At 33.2% G+C, this 21778-nt stretch overlaps 5 protein-coding genes across 5 annotated transcripts; all 5 read left to right on the top strand.

Moving 5' to 3' along the window:
- Positions 1–2704: 2704 nt before the first annotated feature.
- LOC111403607 (beta-1,3-galactosyltransferase 7-like) lies at positions 2705–6504 on the top strand. Its single transcript, XM_023032174.1, has 11 exons — positions 2705–3072; positions 3184–3283; positions 3426–3487; positions 3602–3804; positions 3892–3955; positions 4895–4967; positions 5055–5175; positions 5257–5344; positions 5433–5558; positions 5747–5856; positions 5973–6504. Exons 1-11 carry the CDS (start codon positions 2981–2983, stop codon positions 6119–6121), a joined length of 1188 nt encoding a protein of 395 aa, XP_022887942.1. The 5' UTR covers positions 2705–2980; the 3' UTR covers positions 6122–6504.
- A 5692-nt stretch (positions 6505–12196) lies between these two features.
- On the top strand, positions 12197–13187 carry LOC111403608. Its single transcript, XM_023032175.1, has 2 exons — positions 12197–13005; positions 13108–13187. Exon 1 carries the CDS (start codon positions 12336–12338, stop codon positions 12981–12983), a length of 648 nt encoding a protein of 215 aa, XP_022887943.1. The 5' UTR covers positions 12197–12335; the 3' UTR covers positions 12984–13005; positions 13108–13187.
- On the top strand, positions 13064–14172 carry LOC111404532 (beta-1,3-galactosyltransferase 7-like). The gene is made up of 4 exons (XM_023033324.1): positions 13064–13069; positions 13118–13233; positions 13422–13531; positions 13648–14172. Exons 1-4 carry the CDS (start codon positions 13064–13066, stop codon positions 13794–13796), a joined length of 381 nt encoding a protein of 126 aa, XP_022889092.1. The 3' UTR covers positions 13797–14172.
- A 5327-nt stretch (positions 14173–19499) lies between these two features.
- Positions 19500–20490, top strand: LOC111403606. Its single transcript, XM_023032173.1, has 2 exons — positions 19500–20308; positions 20411–20490. The coding sequence occupies exon 1, from the start codon at positions 19639–19641 to the stop codon at positions 20284–20286; it is 648 nt and encodes a 215-aa protein (XP_022887941.1). The 5' UTR covers positions 19500–19638; the 3' UTR covers positions 20287–20308; positions 20411–20490.
- Positions 20367–21373, top strand: LOC111404531 (beta-1,3-galactosyltransferase 7-like). The gene is made up of 4 exons (XM_023033323.1): positions 20367–20372; positions 20421–20536; positions 20725–20834; positions 20951–21373. Exons 1-4 carry the CDS (start codon positions 20367–20369, stop codon positions 21097–21099), a joined length of 381 nt encoding a protein of 126 aa, XP_022889091.1. The 3' UTR covers positions 21100–21373.
- Positions 21374–21778: the final 405 nt, after the last annotated feature.

Genomic DNA, 21778 nt, shown 5'->3' with positions numbered 1-21778 from the left:
TATATCTTGCTTTTGTTGATGCTCTTGTACTTCTAACTCTTTGGCCTTGGAAGATCCTAAATTTTCCTGATCTTCTTTAATCGTTGGATTTTGCGACTCTAGTTTATGTATGAGTGTGGCAATTTGGGTATCTTTTTCTTCTAACAACTTTGTTAATATTTCAATAGCTAAAGCCATTTGTTGGATTCGATCATCTGAGCCCGATGCCGCTTCTGTGACCATCACTGGCTCAAGTGATTCTTCAGATGAAATATCATCTTCTCACTTTTGCTGAGAAGTAGCATGAGGGGATCCAGATAAAGATCTACCACTGGAGATGGATCTTGAATGAGAGTTTTTCGTCGAACTCATGATTTTTTGTGTCGAATGAGAGTTTGGCTTTTTGAAGGCAGTTTTCATTTTGTTTTTGTTGGAGAATTTCTTTAGTGGTGTGACCAGTTGAGTTTTCCCAGTTTTTGTTTGGGCCCTGGTCGCGTGGAAGAGTTCAGCAAGTGTCTCTTCAAGATGAGTCATAGTTTGTTTCGCCTTTTCGCTTGCCATTGTTGATGTAGTATTTGAAACTTGAAGATTTTGAGATCAAAAGATGAGAGGACAAGAACGTCTCACCGGGCGTGCTAAGAAATTTGTATGACGAAATTTCGTGTATTAAAATACAAAAATCGTTACAAATTTTATTTTGATAAATACAAGTGATGTTGATCTTCTCGTAATTGCAAAATTGCAAAATCCTCTGATTAATGATCTGAATATTTGACGACGAGAGGCCACGTGGCTTAAATCATGATCTTAAATAATTTGTTGAAAATTTGATTTGTCGAGATTTGACTTATTTGGAATTTGAATCTTGAGGCTTGGATTTGGACTTGAATTTGATTTAATTTGAAGAAGACTTTGATCTTCTTGGACTTGGCGTGAACCTGTTTGATTCGAAGAAGATTTTAATCTTCTTGGGATTCACCGAGTTAAGGCTTGACAAAATTTCTTCCCTTCTTTCAGCCTCGAGATTTCTTCAGCGCTTCGTGGCGTTCTCTGCTTTCTTTCTAGCTTGCTTTCTGTGTGTGTATCTTATGGACCATTGGTCCTATTTATATGTGAGAATTCGCACTAATTGTGTTAATTACTCAATTACATCTAATTAAAAGAGATAATTGAATAATTATGATTTTGTTTATTTATTTGTTTGTTTATTTATTTAAAATGTGATATGGGCCTTTGGATTTATGGACCTTAGTAGATTTTAATTTAATTGGGCTAATGATTTAAATCGATCCAATCCATTTCATTTTATTTTATTTTTATGTCTACACCATCTTTGATCAATGGTTGAGAATTAATTTGATACAATTGGTTTGGTATTTGAGGGGTCATTCCAAAAGGACGGAATTAGTCTTGGTTTTTCAACGATTGAGTCCTTCTTTTGAAACGCTCTCTGGTCTTCTTCGAGAGATCTTCTTCTTCTATTTTTGGTTTCCATTTTTGTGATCTCACACGAGATCTTAGTCAATTTTTGTAGGACCCTGTGAAATATATCTTACTACGGTAATTTTGGCCGGTTGTACGGCCTGTGATGCGTCTATTTTGTTAGACAGTACGATTTTCGATTTTTTGGTGACTAAGGTGTGATTTGTGAGATCCTTTTAGATCTGATATCTGATTGTGGTCTTAATGTTGTTTATCTGTCTCTTGGAAGGTTATTCTGCATATAGTGAACGAAAATACCTCTGAACTCCCTAAATTAGGCGTTTTCGCTGAACTAGGTGAACAATCATTTTGTGTTTTTTTACTGCTTTTGTGCGTGATTGATCGATTATTTCTCACACGAGCACGAAAACAAAGGGGTAAATCCTTACACCACTTAATCGGTTTTATAACTTATTGTCATATACGTAGGGATGATTTTCACATATAACATTATTCTTCATTGATTAAAAGAGTGCTATTAGATTTTAATGGATTTGAGCTCATGAATATAATTACCAAAACTCTTTAGAAATATTAGTACGACCTATATATTTAAGTGGATATCAAGCCCACAAATATACAGTCAAGTTATCCATATTTGTGAAAAAATGAAAGACTTGAATTAAAATCAAGTTAAGAAAGAAATAAAAATAAATATTAATAAAATATCTTTTTTTCAATTCTTTTTCTGAAATTCAAAATGGGAGGGGAAAATAAATTACGGATTGAATTTAAGTTCCAATTAGAATTTGGAATCAAATTTTAGACAATTGAAAATGAAAATGAAATAGTCAATTCTGCTTTCGAAACTCGATTTAACAATCAAACAAGTTTTTGATCGCAAAATATTTAGTGTGTGTTGTACATAATACACGACATTAAAATGAAAACGATATTATTTTCAAATAGAATTAATTTTTAATATATTGATATTTAATTTTGTGATTTGGTTGATTACAATTTTGTTCAATTTTTTTGATGGAACTAATTTTAATTTGTTAATATTTGTTTTGCCAGATTAAAATACATGAGTTAAAATTACATTCTGTTCAAATTTATGAAATTCACATGAATCTGTAAATTTTAAGAATCCATTAACTTTTGAATTGGTAACATCCCTTAAATTAATTAGAAAATCTTATAGAATTTTATTTTTCAATATATTAATCATTAAAAAAATGAAAATAACTCTTAAATAAAGTCAATTCCATTATTAATTACCGATCGTTGACATCAAGGTGGAGACCGAGGAGATGACGCCATGGACCTAAATTTGCCAAACATGCGATGACGGTTCCCAAGTCAAATTCATCTTCCCCATTGTCTACACCGTCTCTCCTTCTCCCATCCCGCACCCCACCACAAGAAAGGGGGTAAAGTGAAGAAAAATCCAATATTTCAGCTCCATCATCGCCCCCATTTCACGTCTATATCTTTTCTACTTTACACAATTGTATACAAATACACTTTTATATAACTGGAATTTGACATTTATATTGAAAGAGAAAGGAGGGAAATTATGAAGAATAGAAGCTATGGAAAAGTGTCTGCAAAATGGGTCCCAATTTTCTCTCTCTGTTTCTTCTTTCTTGGCATGTTCTTCACCACCAAGTATGTGTAGTTCAAGAATTTGAATTTTTTTTTTTTTGGTTTTGTTTTGTATTGTAAATTATTAATTGTGGGGGTTTTAAGATGATTTTACGTTTGATCTGGGTTTTACAGATTGTGGATTTCATTGGAATCGAACAAACAGCTCATTGCCCAGCATAGACGTGAACAAGAGCTGCAGATCGTGTCTGAGGATTGCACTACCAAGAAGAAGGTTTGTTTTTATGACCTAAAAAAGCTGTAAATTGGAAGTCAAGTTTTACAGATTCAGTGTTCTGATTATGCATTTCTACGTCAAATTTCACTAAAAATGTTTAAGATTCAAAATTTGAAAGTTTGTTTATGGGTGTGGATAGAAAGCAGGAGGTCAAGATAAGAATGTAATGAATGAGGTGTACAAAACCCATGAAGCAATTCGGTGAGTTGAAAATTCCCTAATTACATTATAAGTTGAATTGTTTTTTCTTTTGTTTATTGTCATTTTGCATTTTAAGTGTAAAATATGCTGAATTTTATTGGGAGGTAAATTCAGATCACTGGACAAGTCAATTTCGATGCTTCAGATGGAGTTAGCAGCCACTAGGGGTGTTCAGGAGAAGGGAAGGACGGACGGGTCAGCTGTAAATTCTAACGAGGGGTCTCCAAAGAAGAAGGCATTTATGGTAATCGGTATAAATACGGCTTTCAGTAGTAGGAAGAGGCGTGATTCTATTAGAGAAACTTGGATGCCTCAAGGTGATCCCGAGTTGTGATCCCTGTTAAAATAGATTTTTTTCTTTACTTATAATAAAAGTAAGCAAACAACTCGCCTGATTTGACCAGGGGAACAACTTCGGAGATTGGAGCAAGAGAAGGGCATTGTTGTCCGGTTTATGATTGGACACAGGTAGATCACTCTTCCAAATTTGTTTATCAACTAGATCTTTTGGAACTCTGCTTTCTTAAATGGTACTTTTGGTAAGGAAGATTGTATAACACCAGACACTGTTAGGGAAGAAAAAAAATTGGGCTTGTTAATTATGTGTTGAGTCATTCCTATATTGCCTATTAAACATGCACAAGCAGTATTGTTAGTTACATGAACCTGAAGTTGCAAGAGAATGGAAAATCGGGAAAGTTTTTAATATAGCTCGACATGATACGTGAAATACTTGACCACACATTAAGGATGGTGATACTCATGGTATATATACTAATGTCTACTGAGAATTTGAAATATTTGATAAAATTTTAGGTGTTTTCTAAGTGTAATGTGAGGTTCATTTTCATTAACCAGAATATGCCTCGCTCTTGTCTGCAACTAATGCATTGCCTTTCTTAGGAAGAATAAGAAAGAAATTATCAGCAAAGTTATATAAAAACCCTACCATATGCTTATCTTCTGTTTTGTATTCTGTGGAAATATGACAAATAAATTTGAATGCTAGCTTATTTGTTGAGGTCTGGCTGAAAATTGTAATACCGATGTGTTTATGCACCACCCCTTTCCCCTAAATAACATTTATGGAGTTTGGCTTGATGGACTTGATAGCATCAGACAACATTAAAGAACAAAAAAAAGCCAAAATCTTGGCTTTTGCATTGTCGAGTCTTGTCGAATGTTGTGTAATAAACATAACCTTTAGAGTTGAGTATACATATATATTGTTGTTGATGACAGTACCAATGATTTTTTACCTATACATGTGTTATACTTACCCTTATATTTTAAAAGAGAATGGACCACAATTCATCGAGCTATCTTTGGTGCTTTGCAAAGTGATGTTTATGCAATCATAGTGTGATATGAAGCTGACCCGGTAAACTACATTGTTGATTGATCCAGCGCAACATCTAAAAGCATACTGGATCGAGCTCTTGACTCTGAAGAAGCTCAACACAAGGACTTTCTCAGGCTGGTAAAAAGCGTGCAAAGTCCTTCTCATTTTCCCCAATGGATTTGTGTGAGCTTAAAGGTTTAAAATCTTAACTATGTTATGTTGTAGGAGCATGTTGAAGGATATCATGAATTATCGGCAAAAACCAAAATTTTCTTTGCCACTGCTGCTGCAAAATGGGATGCCGATTTTTATGTCAAGGTCGATGATGACGTCCACGTCAATTTGGGTAAACACTGAGTACCCACTTTTCTATCTCTTGGAGACTAGATTTCAGCTCTGTTAACTGGGTGTTTTTTCGTTCCTACAGGTACACTAGCAGCGACTCTTGCTCGTCATCGGTCAAAACCCAGAGTTTACGTTGGGTGTATGAAATCAGGACCTGTTCTTTCTCAAATGTAATCTTAGACTTCCACAGTACTTTTGTGTTTGTAACTTTCTCGTATCAGTGTTATTTTACGCATTTACCTATGTTATGTTATCCAGGAATGTTAAGTACCATGAACCCGAGTTCTGGAAATTCGGAGAAGAAGGAAATAGATACTTCCGACACGCAACTGGTCAGATTTATGCTATATCTAAGGATTTGGCTAACTACATCTCAATTAATCAGTAAGCATTTTTTCCTTTCTTTTTTTATTGTGTCAAGATTGACTGCATCCTTTTTGTTTTGGTGCTTATGTGGACAGGTGAATATAATGCCAAGCTTGTTGATTATGTTGGTTATCAGATTTCATTTGTTTCATTGGTTTTTCTGGGATATATGTACTAATTGTTGGAAATATGATTTATAAATGTAGGCCCATATTGCATAAGTTTGCGAACGAAGATGTGTCGCTTGGTGCTTGGTTTATTGGTCTAGAAGTCGAGCACATAGATGAACGCAGTATGTGTTGTGGCACTCCACCAGGTATTGTTCTATAGATTAGCACGTTTGGCTAAGCTTAGAAGTTACCTTTAAGTAAGAGTAACTTCATTTGCTCACGTCATACTTCTTTTGACCGTAAATTTTGTTGCCATTTACAGATTGTGAATGGAAAGCACAAGCAGGTAACGTTTGTATTGCCTCCTTCGACTGGAGCTGCAGTGGAATTTGCAAGTCAGTCGAAAAGATTAAATTTGTACACAAACAATGTGGTGAAGGAGAAGAGGCTCTTTGGAATGCTTTACTGTAGATTCATATGAAAGGGGGAAAAAATCTTCGATTAACAAAAAAGTAAAAACTAATACTCCCCCGGTTTCAACTATCAGGTAATACAGAATGATACATACGGTTTTCAAGATTTGCGATCGATATGTGACATTGTAGGTATAGACATAATTATGATTTTGAGGCAATGAGTGTTCGACTCTAGACGGCTGAGATGGGATGGCTTGATATGTAGTCTTGTTAGAAGGCTAATTATTGATGATTAGTTCTTCGATATTCGAACGATGTTCTATTTTGTGTGTGTGTGTGTGTGTGTTTTGTTTTTTGTTTTTTTTTTTCATGCAAAAAGAATTACTGAACAAGAAAATGCCCAGCTGTGTAAATAAAAGGTCTCCCTTTGCAAAATTATTTGAAATATGTTACTTGTACATAGTACGGTTTTCATAAAGATGTCCACCCTTCTCATAAGGAGGTCGGCTCATTTTTTATATTTTATTGGATATGGGTATCCTTCTATGTGAGGATGGTGGACACTGTTATGGACATCCTGATGTACGTATAAAATTATTTAAATTATTATTTTTTAAATGGGTTGGGCCAAAGTTGGTTCTAGGGTCCAAATAGGACCCAAAGCCCATGTTATAAAGGGTGAGCCCACAAATTGCTAGTAGAAGATTGGGTTGCAACCCGACCCGGCTGGTAAAATGTATACGGGCTTTATTTAGCAACTAAGAGTTGTGTGTGATTTGATCTTCAACTGTGTTTTACCTAATTTTCCATTTATTTTTTAACTTTTAATGTTGGATTTTTGTAATTTGCTCAAATTGCAAGGTTACGATGTATTAGAAAAATACTATATGTTAGCACCTCATAAATCAGTAAACTTCTTGTGCAGAGCCTGTAATTTTTTTATTTAGTTAAAAACGAGACTATGATGAGACAAGTCTTTATACGTTTTGAATAATCAATATCCTACCGAATATCTTGGATGCCTTGGACATGCAAGGGTTGTTCAAATCATTGGCACTAACACACCACCAAAGAACTTGTTGAGCGAGGTGAAACAACCAAACTCTATACAAGTCTCGTTATCAGGGTCAAGCTTGAGATTTTTAAACTTGAGTCGAATTCTAAAAATTGAGCTCTCAAGTTATAGTGCGCGTTCAAAATTGTTTTCTTCATAACCAAACTCTTGGTATAAGTATCAAAAGTCGAAAAGAATGATCATTTCACCGAGCCAAACTTATTGAACTAAAAAACAAACCTAAAACCCAACAAAATTAATATATGTTTATTATAATCTTAGGCCAGCCTTTTTTTCACCTGTTTGGTCTATCCAAAAGCAGGCAACCCAACAAGCATTTGGGATTCTTTTCAACAACTCACATTGTATGAATTATTTTTTGTTACTTTAATAATGTTTGTGAGCACATGTATTAAAAAATTGAAAATAGAAAATAATTGTTGAACCTTTTCATGATATGTGGCATGCATGCATGCTTTAATAGATGTCGTGCCCCCAAACAACATAGGATTAGCCATTTCAGGCACTCGAGCCACCAAAAAGAAATTAAAAAAAAAAAAAAAAAGTAACATTTTCATTTTGAACCATTTAAATGATTTATATAGTATTGTACGTGATCAAGAGACAATCTGACGAAATGAAACATTAGAATTGAATTTCGGACGTGTTAATGATAAAAATAAATCATACATAACAGACAAACCATAAATGCATGTGGTCGGAGCTTTATGAATTTTGCTATGTTCCTTAATTAGATGTACGAATGTGAGCTTTATAAGAGGAGGCAAATGGGGGTATTCTTACCATTTCTTTACAATAAGTGCAGATTATATCTGGATAAGTGGATGTACGAATATGTGAATAATGTTAATATGTTAAGATTGAATATGACTAGGCATCTTTACATTTTCAATTAAATCTAGTCCAAAGTATTAAATATGCCGTAAATATATACATAACATTATGTATGTATAGTATATTGGGAGAAAAATTAATTGAAAATTGATTGTTCGTCATAATCAATGATACTTGATGAAATAAACACGTCTATGTTTCTTATGAATTTACAGAAATAATTTTTTTTTAACGGACAATCGTGACTACATAATAACAATAAAACAATGTGACACTAGGTCTTTAGTAGTATAACCTTTTAGTTTGAGAATATAAAATTTGGGGTAAAAGAAAAAGAAAAAAAAATGAAGGTGAGAATGGGCCATCACTTTGACTCTAGGAGCATCATATTTGTAAATTTTCTTCAATAACAAGAAGAGAAAAATAAAAAATAAAAAATGAAGTGGTTAAGACTTTAGGCCCAAAAAGATTTAGAAACATAAGGAGGCCCATGGCCCACAAGGATGGAGTTTTCACGTGACGCCACATGCATATAATGTGGTGTTTCCGCTGGATTCGTGTATTGTCCATTCGTATATCACGTGACTGGCGCATGCTTGCTTACTCACCGGCCACCACCACTCAATTTTTTTTTTTTTTTTTTTTTATTCTTTTTACTTCCTTAAGCTCCTGTTTTGCCCCCTTTTTCTTTCAAAATTTTTTATCTCTTATTTTCAACCACACAATTTTTCATAAAATAATATTGCACGTAAATAAATTTTTTTTTCAACCACATATTCTCCAAAAATAATATTGCAGACATTAAAATTTGAAAGAAAGAAGGCCAAACGAGGGCTAAATCTTTAATTCTAGAGCTTGTTTGACAAACATTATTATTAAAAAACACGAGAGTTTTAACTAGTAATTTTTACGAGAATGTGTAGTTAAAAAGTAAAAAAAACTTTTGATATATATGTAAAATATTTTATTGTGTAAATATGTGTTGAAAATGATTTCATAGAAAATTATAAAATAAATTAATGATCATCAAACAGAAACTTAGGGTACAGTGATTGCAAGTGTGGAATTTGCATGAAAAGAAAATAAATTTTAAGTAATTCAATTGTCTATAACTTAATTGCATGAAAATTATCAATTTAACATGTTTGATTGATTTAATTTTCAACTTAAAAAATATTATATTTGTCCGATTTTTATCGGAGGATAAATGAGAGAGGGATAGATGAGAGAGAGAAAGTGAGTGAATTCCTGAAAAAATAAAATCCTACTCCCTCTAAAAAAAAATATTTTCCTTGATTTTGAGGAATATATGATCACGTGACAAAAGTAGAAAATCATTTTCCAAAAGTAGAAAATCATTTTTTATGGAAAAAATGTTAATCAAACAGTACGAAAGTATGAATTTGGGTGAAAATTTTTCTTGAAAAATATTGGCAATCAAACGAACCCTTAATAATAAAGAACTTGTCTTGAATGTAACTATCCAAGGGGTCCGTTTGGCATGTTATTATGAATACAACTGTTAAATTTAAAAAAAAAAAAAATGCTACTATCAAAAAGTTAACAACTGTTGGTTTTCAACAAAGTGCCGTGACCGTTAGAAATCTCACTTATAATAATCGTGCCAAACGGATTCTAAATTACAAATTAAAAGGAGATATACCTTTGAGCCCGAGCGCAAGATATTTATTTCACGAAATCCTTTTATAAGAGAATCGATTTTACTTGAATCGAGACGAATCTTGTCCCATCTCAAGCCCAATATGAGGATTCACACTCTAGAGGTGGATTGATTAAAGGTGAAGTCAATTTTTATTGAGTGTAACAATAAACAACGCTACGTTTATCGCATCTTGAAAAACAAATATAAATATGAAAAACAGAATTATGTGTAGTCATTTTCTTAATTTTTATTTAATTAACAACAACATTCTAGGGTTTTATATTTTAATTCTAAAGTTCATATCTCAAATGTTGACAAAATTTTCATTTCCAAGAAAAAAATGTAACATGAGGAAGCAATAACATATGTTAGGCAAAAAGTCTAAAATTGCCCAACTACAATTGACTTTTTAATTTTGACCATATGTTAGATAACAATTGTTTGGTCTCAAGAGTTTTTGTTAGGTTCGTCAAGAAAAAAATAAAAAAATAAATCTTATTTTTGACGTACAATTTTAGAAGGAGAGGTTTGAAAATATTGAAATTAAAGAAAAAGAAGGTTGTAAACAGAAATGCCACTCAAAAGGCTAATGATAAAAGAATATATAAAACGACACGTTTCAATGAACTCTCTCTTTTGCCTTAATAATTTCAAATTATAAAAAGGCAACCTAATGCTGCCGATGAGAAATCAGAGGCCAATAGAGCATTCAAATTTGATTACATGGAACTTCTTGCCCATCAAGACTGGTCCACAGTTTATCACAAGCCAAGACACCATCAATGAACCGGAGTAATTTTGTGTACTTTTTTGTGCTACAATTTCATCACGTGATGAGATCCCGTTAAATGTATCGTCCATGTTAAGTATAAGCATACTCGACTAGTCGACTTAGTTAGTTTCAAATATTTAAAAGGAAGTCTTATATCGTTCCCAGTATACGTGTATAAAAATTTGAAAACGTTCTACGCAGACTATCAATTTATCAGCTTGTCATAATCTTCTTGTTTTGAGGTCTAACGTGTCATTTTTCCTTAACTTCAAAGTATACTCCGAAAGAATGGGGATATGTGATGTTGCAAACCAAACCACTGCCATAATAACATTCTCCAATTTTGACCCATTTGGTCTATACAGATTGTTACCTTTCAGATGAAGATACACTAACATTAGCCCTTCACTCATCACCCTATAGAAATTATTTGACATCATTTGTTTTGTTAAAAGTAACATTATTTGTACTTGCGTGGAGAAAATATGCCTTATTCCATGAGGCCATATGTAATCTATAGTTCCGATTTAGTTTGATCAACTCGAGGTAAGTCACAACAATCGAGTTTACGTAATTATACGTATTCTTACCATTCACTCTAAGTGAAAATTTTCAAAATCCGTAAATACTTATCCTAGTGTCGGTTAAAAGGGCAATTCAAGTACTTTCTAGCCAGGCTTGCATTCTTAGATACACCAAATTAGTCGTCCCTTATTCACTCCCCTTCTTGGGAATGAGTCCATAACAAACTAGAGACTTATTTTTTATTTTTTCTAAGGTATGGAAGAGACTCAAAAGGAAGAATCCTACTAAACAAACTTGTAAAATAACAAAGTGAAACAGGGTTCTTGAATCACATAGGACCGACAATAACAAGACCAGGATCCGACATTATAGTGGTAATAAAACCAAGAGTTCCACTGTATAATTTCAAGAATTTAGTATGTTATTTTGGTCAGAAATATGAAGGTAAGTGTCTTTTCCTTTTCTTGATTTATGGGTATTCCATATTTTGTATGAAATTTGAAATCGATTTTGTGAATCTTTTCATCACTTGATCCAGTTCACTGATATGCATACTGAAAGATCTGAAACAAAATCTTTACATGTATCACGTCAAGTGAGAATCATTTATTTGGCGATTTTAATTCAACTATAATTCAGTTATTTCAATAATACCTTATTTCTCATTTTTCAATATGTAATAAGTACTACAAAATTCGTATTATTAATTCTCAATTAATTAACATTTACATTAATCTAGACTCAATTTATTTTGACTCGATGAATCTTGATCTACATGAATTTAGAGATATTATAATCTCGTTTGGCCCACATTAAATTAAATTTCATTTCTCTCTCTCCTATTTTTAATCACACAATCTTCCATAAAATAATATTACACGTAAGTCGAATTTTTTTCTTTTTCATTTTTTTTTTCAATCACTCATTTTCAAAAAAAAAAAAATACTATTATACCCATTTTAATTTTAAAAAATGGGGGCCAAACTGAGGCTATAGATCATGTATCTAGGAATTTTAATTGGTATTTAAAATTGTGTATTATTAGCAAATAATTCTTATGTACCAAATGTAGTACAAAAAAATTGTCCATTTGTATTATTTCATCATCACAAAAAAAAAAAAAATTGAATTATATGTTTTGAGAGTACAATTTTATTCTCTTAGATTTTTATCATAAATTTTATTTTATTTAATTTGTTTGAAACTTATCGAATCATCCCCACAAATCAGTATCAAATATTACTTTTACGAGACTTACAAAGTATTTCATTAGTTTGACTCTCTCTCTCTCTCTCCCTCTGACAGACCATTTAATTTTGCCTATCCTTCATCCCTTCTTATTTACTTTGATCACAATTTCACACCAACCTTGTTCCTAACAATAGAAAAATACACGAAAAATGAGATCATCAAATGTAGAATTCAGCAAAGGATCCTGTGATCTTCATGATAATCACGACCAGATTCATCAGAAAACAATTTTCTTGCCAATGCTATGCAAAATTTCAATCAAAGACATAAAACTAAATCACTACAAAAATCAATCTTCATCATCCGATCCTTCTTCCCCTAAAGTCAGTTGCATAGGACAAGTCAAGAGAAACAACAGAATCATTAGCTTTCCCGCCACCTACAGATTCACAGCCGCTGCCACCAGCGCCGCTGCAGTCAACCACCACCACAACAACAAATATACCAAGTTGAAAAAACTGTTTTCCAGCAAAGCCCTCATGCCAGCCACCACTAAGACCGCCACTATCGCCACCACTCGAAGAAGTTGTAGAAGCAGCAGGGAAATGTGTGTAGTTGATTCAAGAAAATCCAAGATTAAGGATCAAGAAAGTGTCAAAGAAGTGAATATTGATGAACTGGATCCGCCCTTGCCGGTGGTGAAGAGGGTGCAACCACCTGCTGCGGCGCCAGGTTTCGGTGGCCGTGATGAGGTGAATATATGGAAGAGAAGAGTTCGTGGGGCGACGATAAAAGGTTTGCAGATTGAACGGATTCAATTACCTAACAACAATGTTCTCCCCTCAACAACTGTATAATCTGGGATTTCACTGTCAAATGGTAGATTTTTTTATTTTTTTTATTTTTTTCATTTTAAGCTCTTTATACAGCAATTTTGATGATAGTCGAGATTTACGCATTTACCTATGTTATGTTATCCAGGAATGTTTAGTACCATGAACCCGAGTTCTGGAAATTCGGTGAAGAAGGAAATAGATACTTCCGACACGCAACTGGTCAGATTTATGCTATATCTAAGGATTTGGCTAACTACATCTCAATTAATCAGTAAGCATTTTTTCCTTTCTTTTTTTATAGTGTCAAGATTGACTGCATCCTTTTTGTTTTGGTGCTTATGTGGAAAGGTGAATATAATGCCAAGCTTGTTGATCATGTTGGTTATCAGATTTCATTTGTTTCATTGGTTTTTCTGGGATATATGTAATAATTGTTGGAAATATGATTTATAAATGTAGGCCCATATTGCATAAGTTTGCGAACGAAGATGTGTCGCTTGGTGCTTGGTTTATTGGTCTAGAAGTCGAGCACATAGATGAACGCAGTATGTGTTGTGGCACTCCACCAGGTATTGTTCTATAGATTAGCACGTTTGGCTAAGCTTAGAAGTTACCTTTAAGTAAGAGTAACTTCATTTGCTCACGTCATACTTCTTTTGACCGTAAATTTTGTTGCCATTTACAGATTGTGAATGGAAAGCACAAGCAGGTAACGTTTGTATTGCCTCCTTCGACTGGAGCTGCAGTGGAATTTGCAAGTCAGTCGAAAAGATTAAATTTGTACACAAACAATGTGGTGAAGGAGAAGAGGCTCTTTGGAATGCTTTACTGTAGATTCATATGAAAGGGGGAAAAAATCTTCGATTAACAAAAAATTAAAAACTAATACTCCCCCGGTTTCAACTATCAGGTAATACAGAATGATACATACGGTTTTCAAGATTTGCGGTCGACATGTGACATTGTAGGTATAGACATAATTATGATTTTGAGGCAATGAGTGTTCGACTCTAGACGGCTGAGATGGGATGGCTTGATATGTATTCTTGTTAGAAGGCTAATTATTGATGATTAGTTCTTCGATATTCGAACGATGTTCTATTTTGTGCGTGTGTGTGTGTGTTTTTTGTTTTTTTTTCATGCACAAAGAATTACTGAACAAGAAAACGCCCAGCTGTGTAAATAAAAGGTCTCCCTTTGCAAAATTATTTGAAATATGTTACTTGTACATAGTACGATTTTCATAAAGATGTCCACCCTTCTCATAAGGAGGGCGGCTCATTTTTTATATTTTATTGGATAAGGGTATCCTTCTATGTGAGGATGGTAGACACTGTTATGGACATTCTGATGTACGTATAACATTATTTAAATTATTATTTTTTAAATGGGTTGGGCCAAAGTTGGTTCTAGGGTCCAAATAGGACCCAAAGCCCATGTTATAAAGGGTGAGCCCACAAATTGCTGGTAGAAGATTGGGTGGCAACCCGACCCGGCTGGTAAAATGTATACGTGCTTTATTTAGCAACTAAGAGTTGTATGTGATTTGATCTTCAACTGAGTTTTACCTAATTTTCCATTTATTTTTTAACTTTTAATGTTGGATTTTTGTAATTTGCTCAAATTGCAAGGTTACGATGTATTAGAAAAATCCTATATGTTAGCACCTCATAAATCACTTAACTTCTTGTGCAGAGCCTGTATTTTTTTATTTAGTTAAAAACGAGATTATGATCAGACAAGTCTTTCTATATTTTGAATAATCAATATCCTACCGAATATCTTGAATGCCTTGGACATGCAAGGATTGTTCAAATCATTGGCACTAACACACCACCAAAGAACTTGTTGAGAGAGGTGAAACAACCAAACTCTATACAAGTCTCGTTATTAGGGTCAAGCTTGAGATTTTTAAACTTGAGTCGAATTCTAAAAATTGAGCTCTCAAGTTATAGTGCGCATTCAAAATTGTTTTCTTCATAACCAAACTCTTGGTACAAGTATCAAAAGTCGAAAAGAATGATCATTTCACCGTGCCAAAATTATTGAACTAAAAAACAAACCTAAAACCCAACAAAATTAATATATGTTTATTATAATCTTAGGCCAGCCTTTTTTTCACCTGTTTGGTCTATCCAAAAGCAGGCAACCCAACAAGCATTTGGGATTATTTTCAACAACTCACATTGTATGAATTATTTTTTGTAACTTTAATAATGTTTGTGAGCACATGTATTAAAAAATTGAAAATAGAAATAATTGTTGAACCTTTTCATGATAAGTGGCATGCATGCATGCTTTAAACAACATAGGATTAGACATTTCAGGCACTCGAGCCACCAAAAAGAAATGAAGAAAATTAAAAGGTAACCTTTTCATTTTGACCCATTTAAATGATTTATATAGTATTGTACGTGATCAAGAGACAATATGACGAAATGAAACATTAGAATTGAATTTCGGACGTGTTAATGATAAAAATAAATCATACATGATAGACAAACCATAAATGCATGTGGTCGGAGCTTTATGAATTTTGCTATGCTCCTTAATTAGATGTACGAATGTGAGCTTTATAAGAGGAGGCAAATGGGGGTATTCTTACCATTTCTTTACAATAAGTGCAGATTATATCTGGATAAGTGGATGTACGAATATGTGAATAAAGTTAGTATGTTAAGATTGAATATGACTAGGCATCTTTACATTTTCCTTTAAATCAAGTCCAAAGTATTAAATATGCCGTAAATATATAGATAACATTATGTATGTCTAGTATATTGGGAGAAAAATTAATTGAAAATTGATTGTTCATCATAATCGATGATACTTGATGAAATAAACACGTCTATGTTTCTTATGAATTTACAGAAATAATTTTTTTTTAACGGACAATCGTGATTACATAATAACAATAAAACAATGTGACACTAGGTCTTTAGTAGTATAACCTTTTAGTTTGAGAATATAAAATTTGGGGTAAAAGAAAAAGAAAAATAAAATGAAGGTGAGAATGGGCCATCACTTTGACTCTAGTAGAATCATTTTTGTAAATTTTCTTCAATAACAAGAAGAGAAAAATAAAAAATAAACAATGAAGTGGTTAAGGACTTTAGGCCCAAAAAGATTTAGAAAGATAAAGAGGCCCATGGCCCACAAGGATGGAGTATTCACGTGACGCCACATGCATATAATGTGGTGTTTCCGCTGGATTCGTGTATTGTCCATTCGTATATCACGTGACTGGCGCATGCTTACTTACTCACCGGCCACCGCCACTCAAATTTTTTCTTCTTTTTTCTTTTTACTTTCTTAAGCTCCTGTTTGCCCACTTTTCCTTTCAAAATTTTCTCTTTTATTTTCAACCACACAATTTTTCACAAAATAATATTACATGTAAATCAAAAAATATTTCTTCCTTTTTAACCACATATTCTCCAAAAATACTATTGCAAACATTAAAATTTGCAAAAAAAAAAAAAAGAGACAAACAAGGGCTAAATCTGACAAACATTATTGTTAAAAAACACGAGTTTTAAGCAAACAGACATTTAGGGTGCCTTGATTGCAAGTATGAAATTTGCATGAAAAGAAAATAAATTTTTGGTAATTCAATTGCCTAAAACTTAATTGCATGAAAATTATCAATTTAATGTGTTTGATTTATTTAATTTTTAACCTAAAAAATATTATACTTGTCCGATTTTTATTGATGGATGAATGAGAGAGAGTGGATACATGAGAGAGAAAGAGAGTGAGTGAATTCCCTAAAAAATAAAATCTTACTCTTTTCCCTGATTTTGAGGAAAATATGATCACGTGACCAAAAGTAGAAAATCATTTTTCATGGAAAAAATGTTAATCAAACAATACGAAAGTAGGAATTTGGGTGAAAAATACATTTTTCATAAAAAAATATTGACAATCAAACGAACCCTTAGTAATAAAGAATTTGTCTTGAATAGTAAGTATCCAAGGGGTCCGTTTGGCATGTTATTATGAATACAACTGTTAAATTTGTTTAAAAAAAAAAAAAAAAAAGCTATTATCAAAAAGTTAATAACTGTTGGTTTTCAACAAAGTGCCATGAAAGTCAGAAATCTCACTTATAATAATCATGCCAAACGGATTCTAAATTACAAATTAAAAGGAGATATACCTTTGAGCCCAAGCGCAGGATATCTATTTCATGAAATCCTTTTATAAGAGAATCAATTTTACTTGAATCAAGACGAATCTTGTCCCATTTCAAGCCCAACAACTTTCTAGGGTTTTATATTTTAATTCTAAAGTTCATATCTCAAATGTTGACACAATTTTCATTTCCAAGAAGAAAATGTAACATGAGGAAGCAATAACATGTGTTAGGCAAAAAGTCTAAAATTGCCCAACTACAATTGACTTTTTAATTTTGACCATATGTTAGATGACAATTGTTTGGTCTCAAGAGTTTTTGTTAGGATCGTCAAGGGGGAAAAAATCTTATTTTTGACGTACAATTTTAGGAGGAGAAGTTTGAAAATATTGAAATTAAAGAAAAAGAAGGTTGTAAACAGAAATGCCACTCAAAAGGCTAATGATAAAAGAATATATAAAACGACACGTTTCAATGAACTCTCTCTTTTGCCTTAATAATTTCAAATTATAAAAAGGCAACCTAATGCTGCCGATGAGAAATCAGAGGCCGATAGAGCATTCAAATTTGATTACATAGAACTTCTTGTCCATCAAGACTGGTCCACAGTTTATCACAAGCCAAGACACCATCAATGAACTGGAGTAATTTTGTGTACTTTTTTGTGCTACAATTTCATCACGTGATGAGATCCCGTTAAATGTATCGTCCATGTTAAGTATGAGCATGCTCGACTAGTCGACTTTGTTAGTTTCAAATATTTAAAAGGAAGTCTTATATCGATCCCAGTGTACGTGTATTAAGATTTGAAAATGTTTTACGCGGACTATCGATTTATCAACTTATCATAATCTTCTTGTTTTGAGGTCTAACGTGTCATTTTTCCTTAACTTCAAGGTATACTCCAAAAGAATGGGGATATGTGATGTTGCAAACCAAACCACTGCCATAATAACATTCTCCAATTTTGAGCCATTTGGTCCATACAGATTGTTACCTTTCAGATGAAGATACACTAACATTAGCCCTTCACTCATCACCTATAGAAATTATTTGACATCATTTGTTTTTGTTAAAAGTAACATTATTTGTACTTGCGCGGAGAAAATATGCCTTCCACCATGAGGCCATATGTAATCTATAGTTCCGATTTAGTTTGATCAACTCGAGGTAAGTCACAACAATCGAGTTTACGTAATTATACGTATTCTTACCATTCACTCTAAGTGAAAATTTTCAAAATCCGTAAATACTTATCCTAGTGTCGGTTAAAACGGCAATTCAAGTACTTTCTAGCCAGGCTTGCATTCTTAGATACACCAAATTAGTCGTCCCTTGTTCACTCTCCTTCTTGGGAATGAGTCCATAACAAACTAGACATTTTTTATTTTTTCTAAGGTATGGAATAGACTCAAAAGGAAGAATCCTACTAAACAAACTTGTAAAATAACAAAGTGAAATAGGGTTCTCGAATCACATAGGACCGACAATAACAAGACCAGGATCCGACATTATAGTGGTAATAAAACCAAGAGTTCCACTGTATAATTTCAAGAATTTAGTATGTTATTTTGGTCAGAAATATAAAAGCAAGTGTCTTTTCCTTTTCTTGATTTATGGGTATTCCATATTTTGTATGAAATTTGAAATCGATTTTGTGAATCTTTTCATCACTTGATCCAGTTCACTGATATGCATACTGAAAGATCTGAAACAAAATCTTTACCTTAATGTATCACGTCAAGTGAGAATCATTTATTTGGCGATTTTAATTCAACTATAATTCAGTTATTTCAATAATATCTTATTTCTCATTTTTCAATATGTAATAAGTACTACAAAATTCGTATTATTAATTCTCAATTAATTAACATTTACATTAATCTAGACTCAATTTATTTTGACTCGATGAATCTTGATCTACATGAATTTAGAGATATTATAATCTCGTTTGGCCCACATTAAATTAAATTTCATTTCTCTCTCTCCTATTTTTAATCACACAATTTTCCATAAAATAATATTACAAGTAAGTCGAATTTTTTTTTTTCAATCACCCATTTTCAAAAAAAAAATAAAAAAAATACTATTATACCCATTTTAATTTTAAAAAATGGGGGCCAAACTGAGGCTATAGATCATGTATCTAGGAATTTTAATTGGTATTTAAAATTGTGTATTATTAGCAAATAATTCTTATGTACCAAATGTAGTACAAAAAAATTGTCCATTTGTATTATTTCATCATCACAAAAAAAAAAAAAATTGAATTATATGTTTTGAGAGTACAATTTTATTCTCTTAGATTTTTATCATAAATTTTATTTTATTTAATTTGTTTGAAACTTATCGAATCATCCCCACAAATCAGTATCAAATATTACTTTTACGAGACTTACAAAGTATTTCATTAGTTTGACTCTCTCTCTCTCTCTCCCTCTGACAGACCATTTAATTTTGCCTATCCTTCATCCCTTCTTATTTACTTTGATCACAATTTCACACCAACCTTGTTCCTAACAATAGAAAAATACACGAAAAATGAGATCATCAAATGTAGAATTCAGCAAAGGATCCTGTGATCTTCATGATAATCACGACCAGATTCATCAGAAAACAATTTTCTTGCCAATGCTATGCAAAATTTCAATCAAAGACATAAAACTAAATCACTACAAAAATCAATCTTCATCATCCGATCCTTCTTCCCCTAAAGTCAGTTGCATAGGACAAGTCAAGAGAAACAACAGAATCATTAGCTTTCCCGCCACCTACAGATTCACAGCCGCTGCCACCAGCGCCGCTGCAGTCAACCACCACCACAACAACAAATATACCAAGTTGAAAAAACTGTTTTCCAGCAAAGCCCTCATGCCAGCCACCACTAAGACCGCCACTATCGCCACCACTCGAAGAAGTTGTAGAAGCAGCAGGGAAATGTGTGTAGTTGATTCAAGAAAATCCAAGATTAAGGATCAAGAAAGTGTCAAAGAAGTGAATATTGATGAACTGGATCCGCCCTTGCCGGTGGTGAAGAGGGTGCAACCACCTGCTGCGGCGCCAGGTTTCGGTGGCCGTGATGAGGTGAATATATGGAAGAGAAGAGTTCGTGGGGCGACGATAAAAGGTTTGCAGATTGAACGGATTCAATTACCTAACAACAATGTTCTCCCCTCAACAACTGTATAATCTGGGATTTCACTGTCAAATGGTAGATTTTTTTATTTTTTTTATTTTTTTCATTTTAAGCTCTTTATACAGCAATTTTGATGATAGTCGAGATTTACGCATTTACCTATGTTATGTTATCCAGGAATGTTTAGTACCATGAACCCGAGTTCTGGAAATTCGGTGAAGAAGGAAATAGATACTTCCGACACGCAACTGGTCAGATTTATGCTATATCTAAGGATTTGGCTAACTACATCTCAATTAATCAGTAAGCATTTTTTCCTTTCTTTTTTTATAGTGTCAAGATTGACTGCATCCTTTTTGTTTTGGTGCTTATGTGGAAAGGTGAATATAATGCCAAGCTTGTTGATCATGTTGGTTATCAGATTTCATTTGTTTCATTGGTTTTTCTGGGATATATGTAATAATTGTTGGAAATATGATTTATAAATGTAGGCCCATATTGCATAAGTTTGCGAACGAAGATGTGTCGCTTGGTGCTTGGTTTATTGGTCTAGAAGTCGAGCACATAGATGAACGCAGTATGTGTTGTGGCACTCCACCAGGTATTGTTCTATAGAATAGCACGTTTGGCTAAGCTTAGAAGTTACCTTTAAGTAAGAGTAACTTCATTTGCTCACGTCATACTTCTTTTGACCGTAAATTTTGTTGCCATTTACAGATTGTGAATGGAAAGCACAAGCAGGCAACGTTTGTATTGCCTCCTTCGACTGGAGCTGCAGTGGAATTTGCAAGTCAGTCGAAAAGATTAAATTTGTACACAAACAATGTGGTGAAGGAGAAGAGGCTCTTTGGAATGCTTTACTGTAGATTCATATGAAAGGGGGAAAAAATCTTCGATTAACAAAAAATTAAAAACTAATACTCCCCCGGTTTCAACTATCAGGTAATACAGAATGATACATACGGTTTTCAAGATTTGCGGTCGACATGTGACATTGTAGGTATAGACATAATTATGATTTTGAGGCAATGAGTGTTCGACTCTAGACGGCTGAGATGGGATGGCTTGATATGTAGTCTTGTTAGAAGGCTAATTATTGATGATTAGTTCTTCGATATTCGAACGATGTTCTATTTTGTGCGTGTGTGTGTGTGTTTTTTGTTTTTTTTTCATGCACAAAGAATTACTGAACAAGAAAACGCCCAGCTGTGTAAATAAAAGGTCTCCCTTTGCAAAATTATTTGAAATATGTTACTTGTACATAGTACGATTTTCATAAAGATGTCCACCCTTCTCATAAGGAGGGCGGCTCATTTTTTATATTTTATTGGATAAGGGTATCCTTCTATGTGAGGATGGTAGACACTGTTATGGACATTCTGATGTACGTATAACATTATTTAAATTATTATTTTTTAAATGGGTTGGGCCAAAGTTGGTTCTAGGGTCCAAATAGGACCCAAAGCCCATGTTATAAAGGGTGAGCCCACAAATTGCTAGTAGAAGATTGGGTTGCAACCCGACCCGGCTGGTAAAATGTATACG

The sequence above is a fragment of the Olea europaea genome, chromosome 11, assembly GCF_002742605.1.
Source record: "Olea europaea var. sylvestris chromosome 11, O_europaea_v1, whole genome shotgun sequence".
In the NCBI taxonomy this organism is placed as follows: domain Eukaryota; kingdom Viridiplantae; phylum Streptophyta; class Magnoliopsida; order Lamiales; family Oleaceae; genus Olea; species Olea europaea.
Note: the sequence above shows the minus strand (reverse complement) of the source record. Positions and strands in the feature narration are given on the sequence as shown.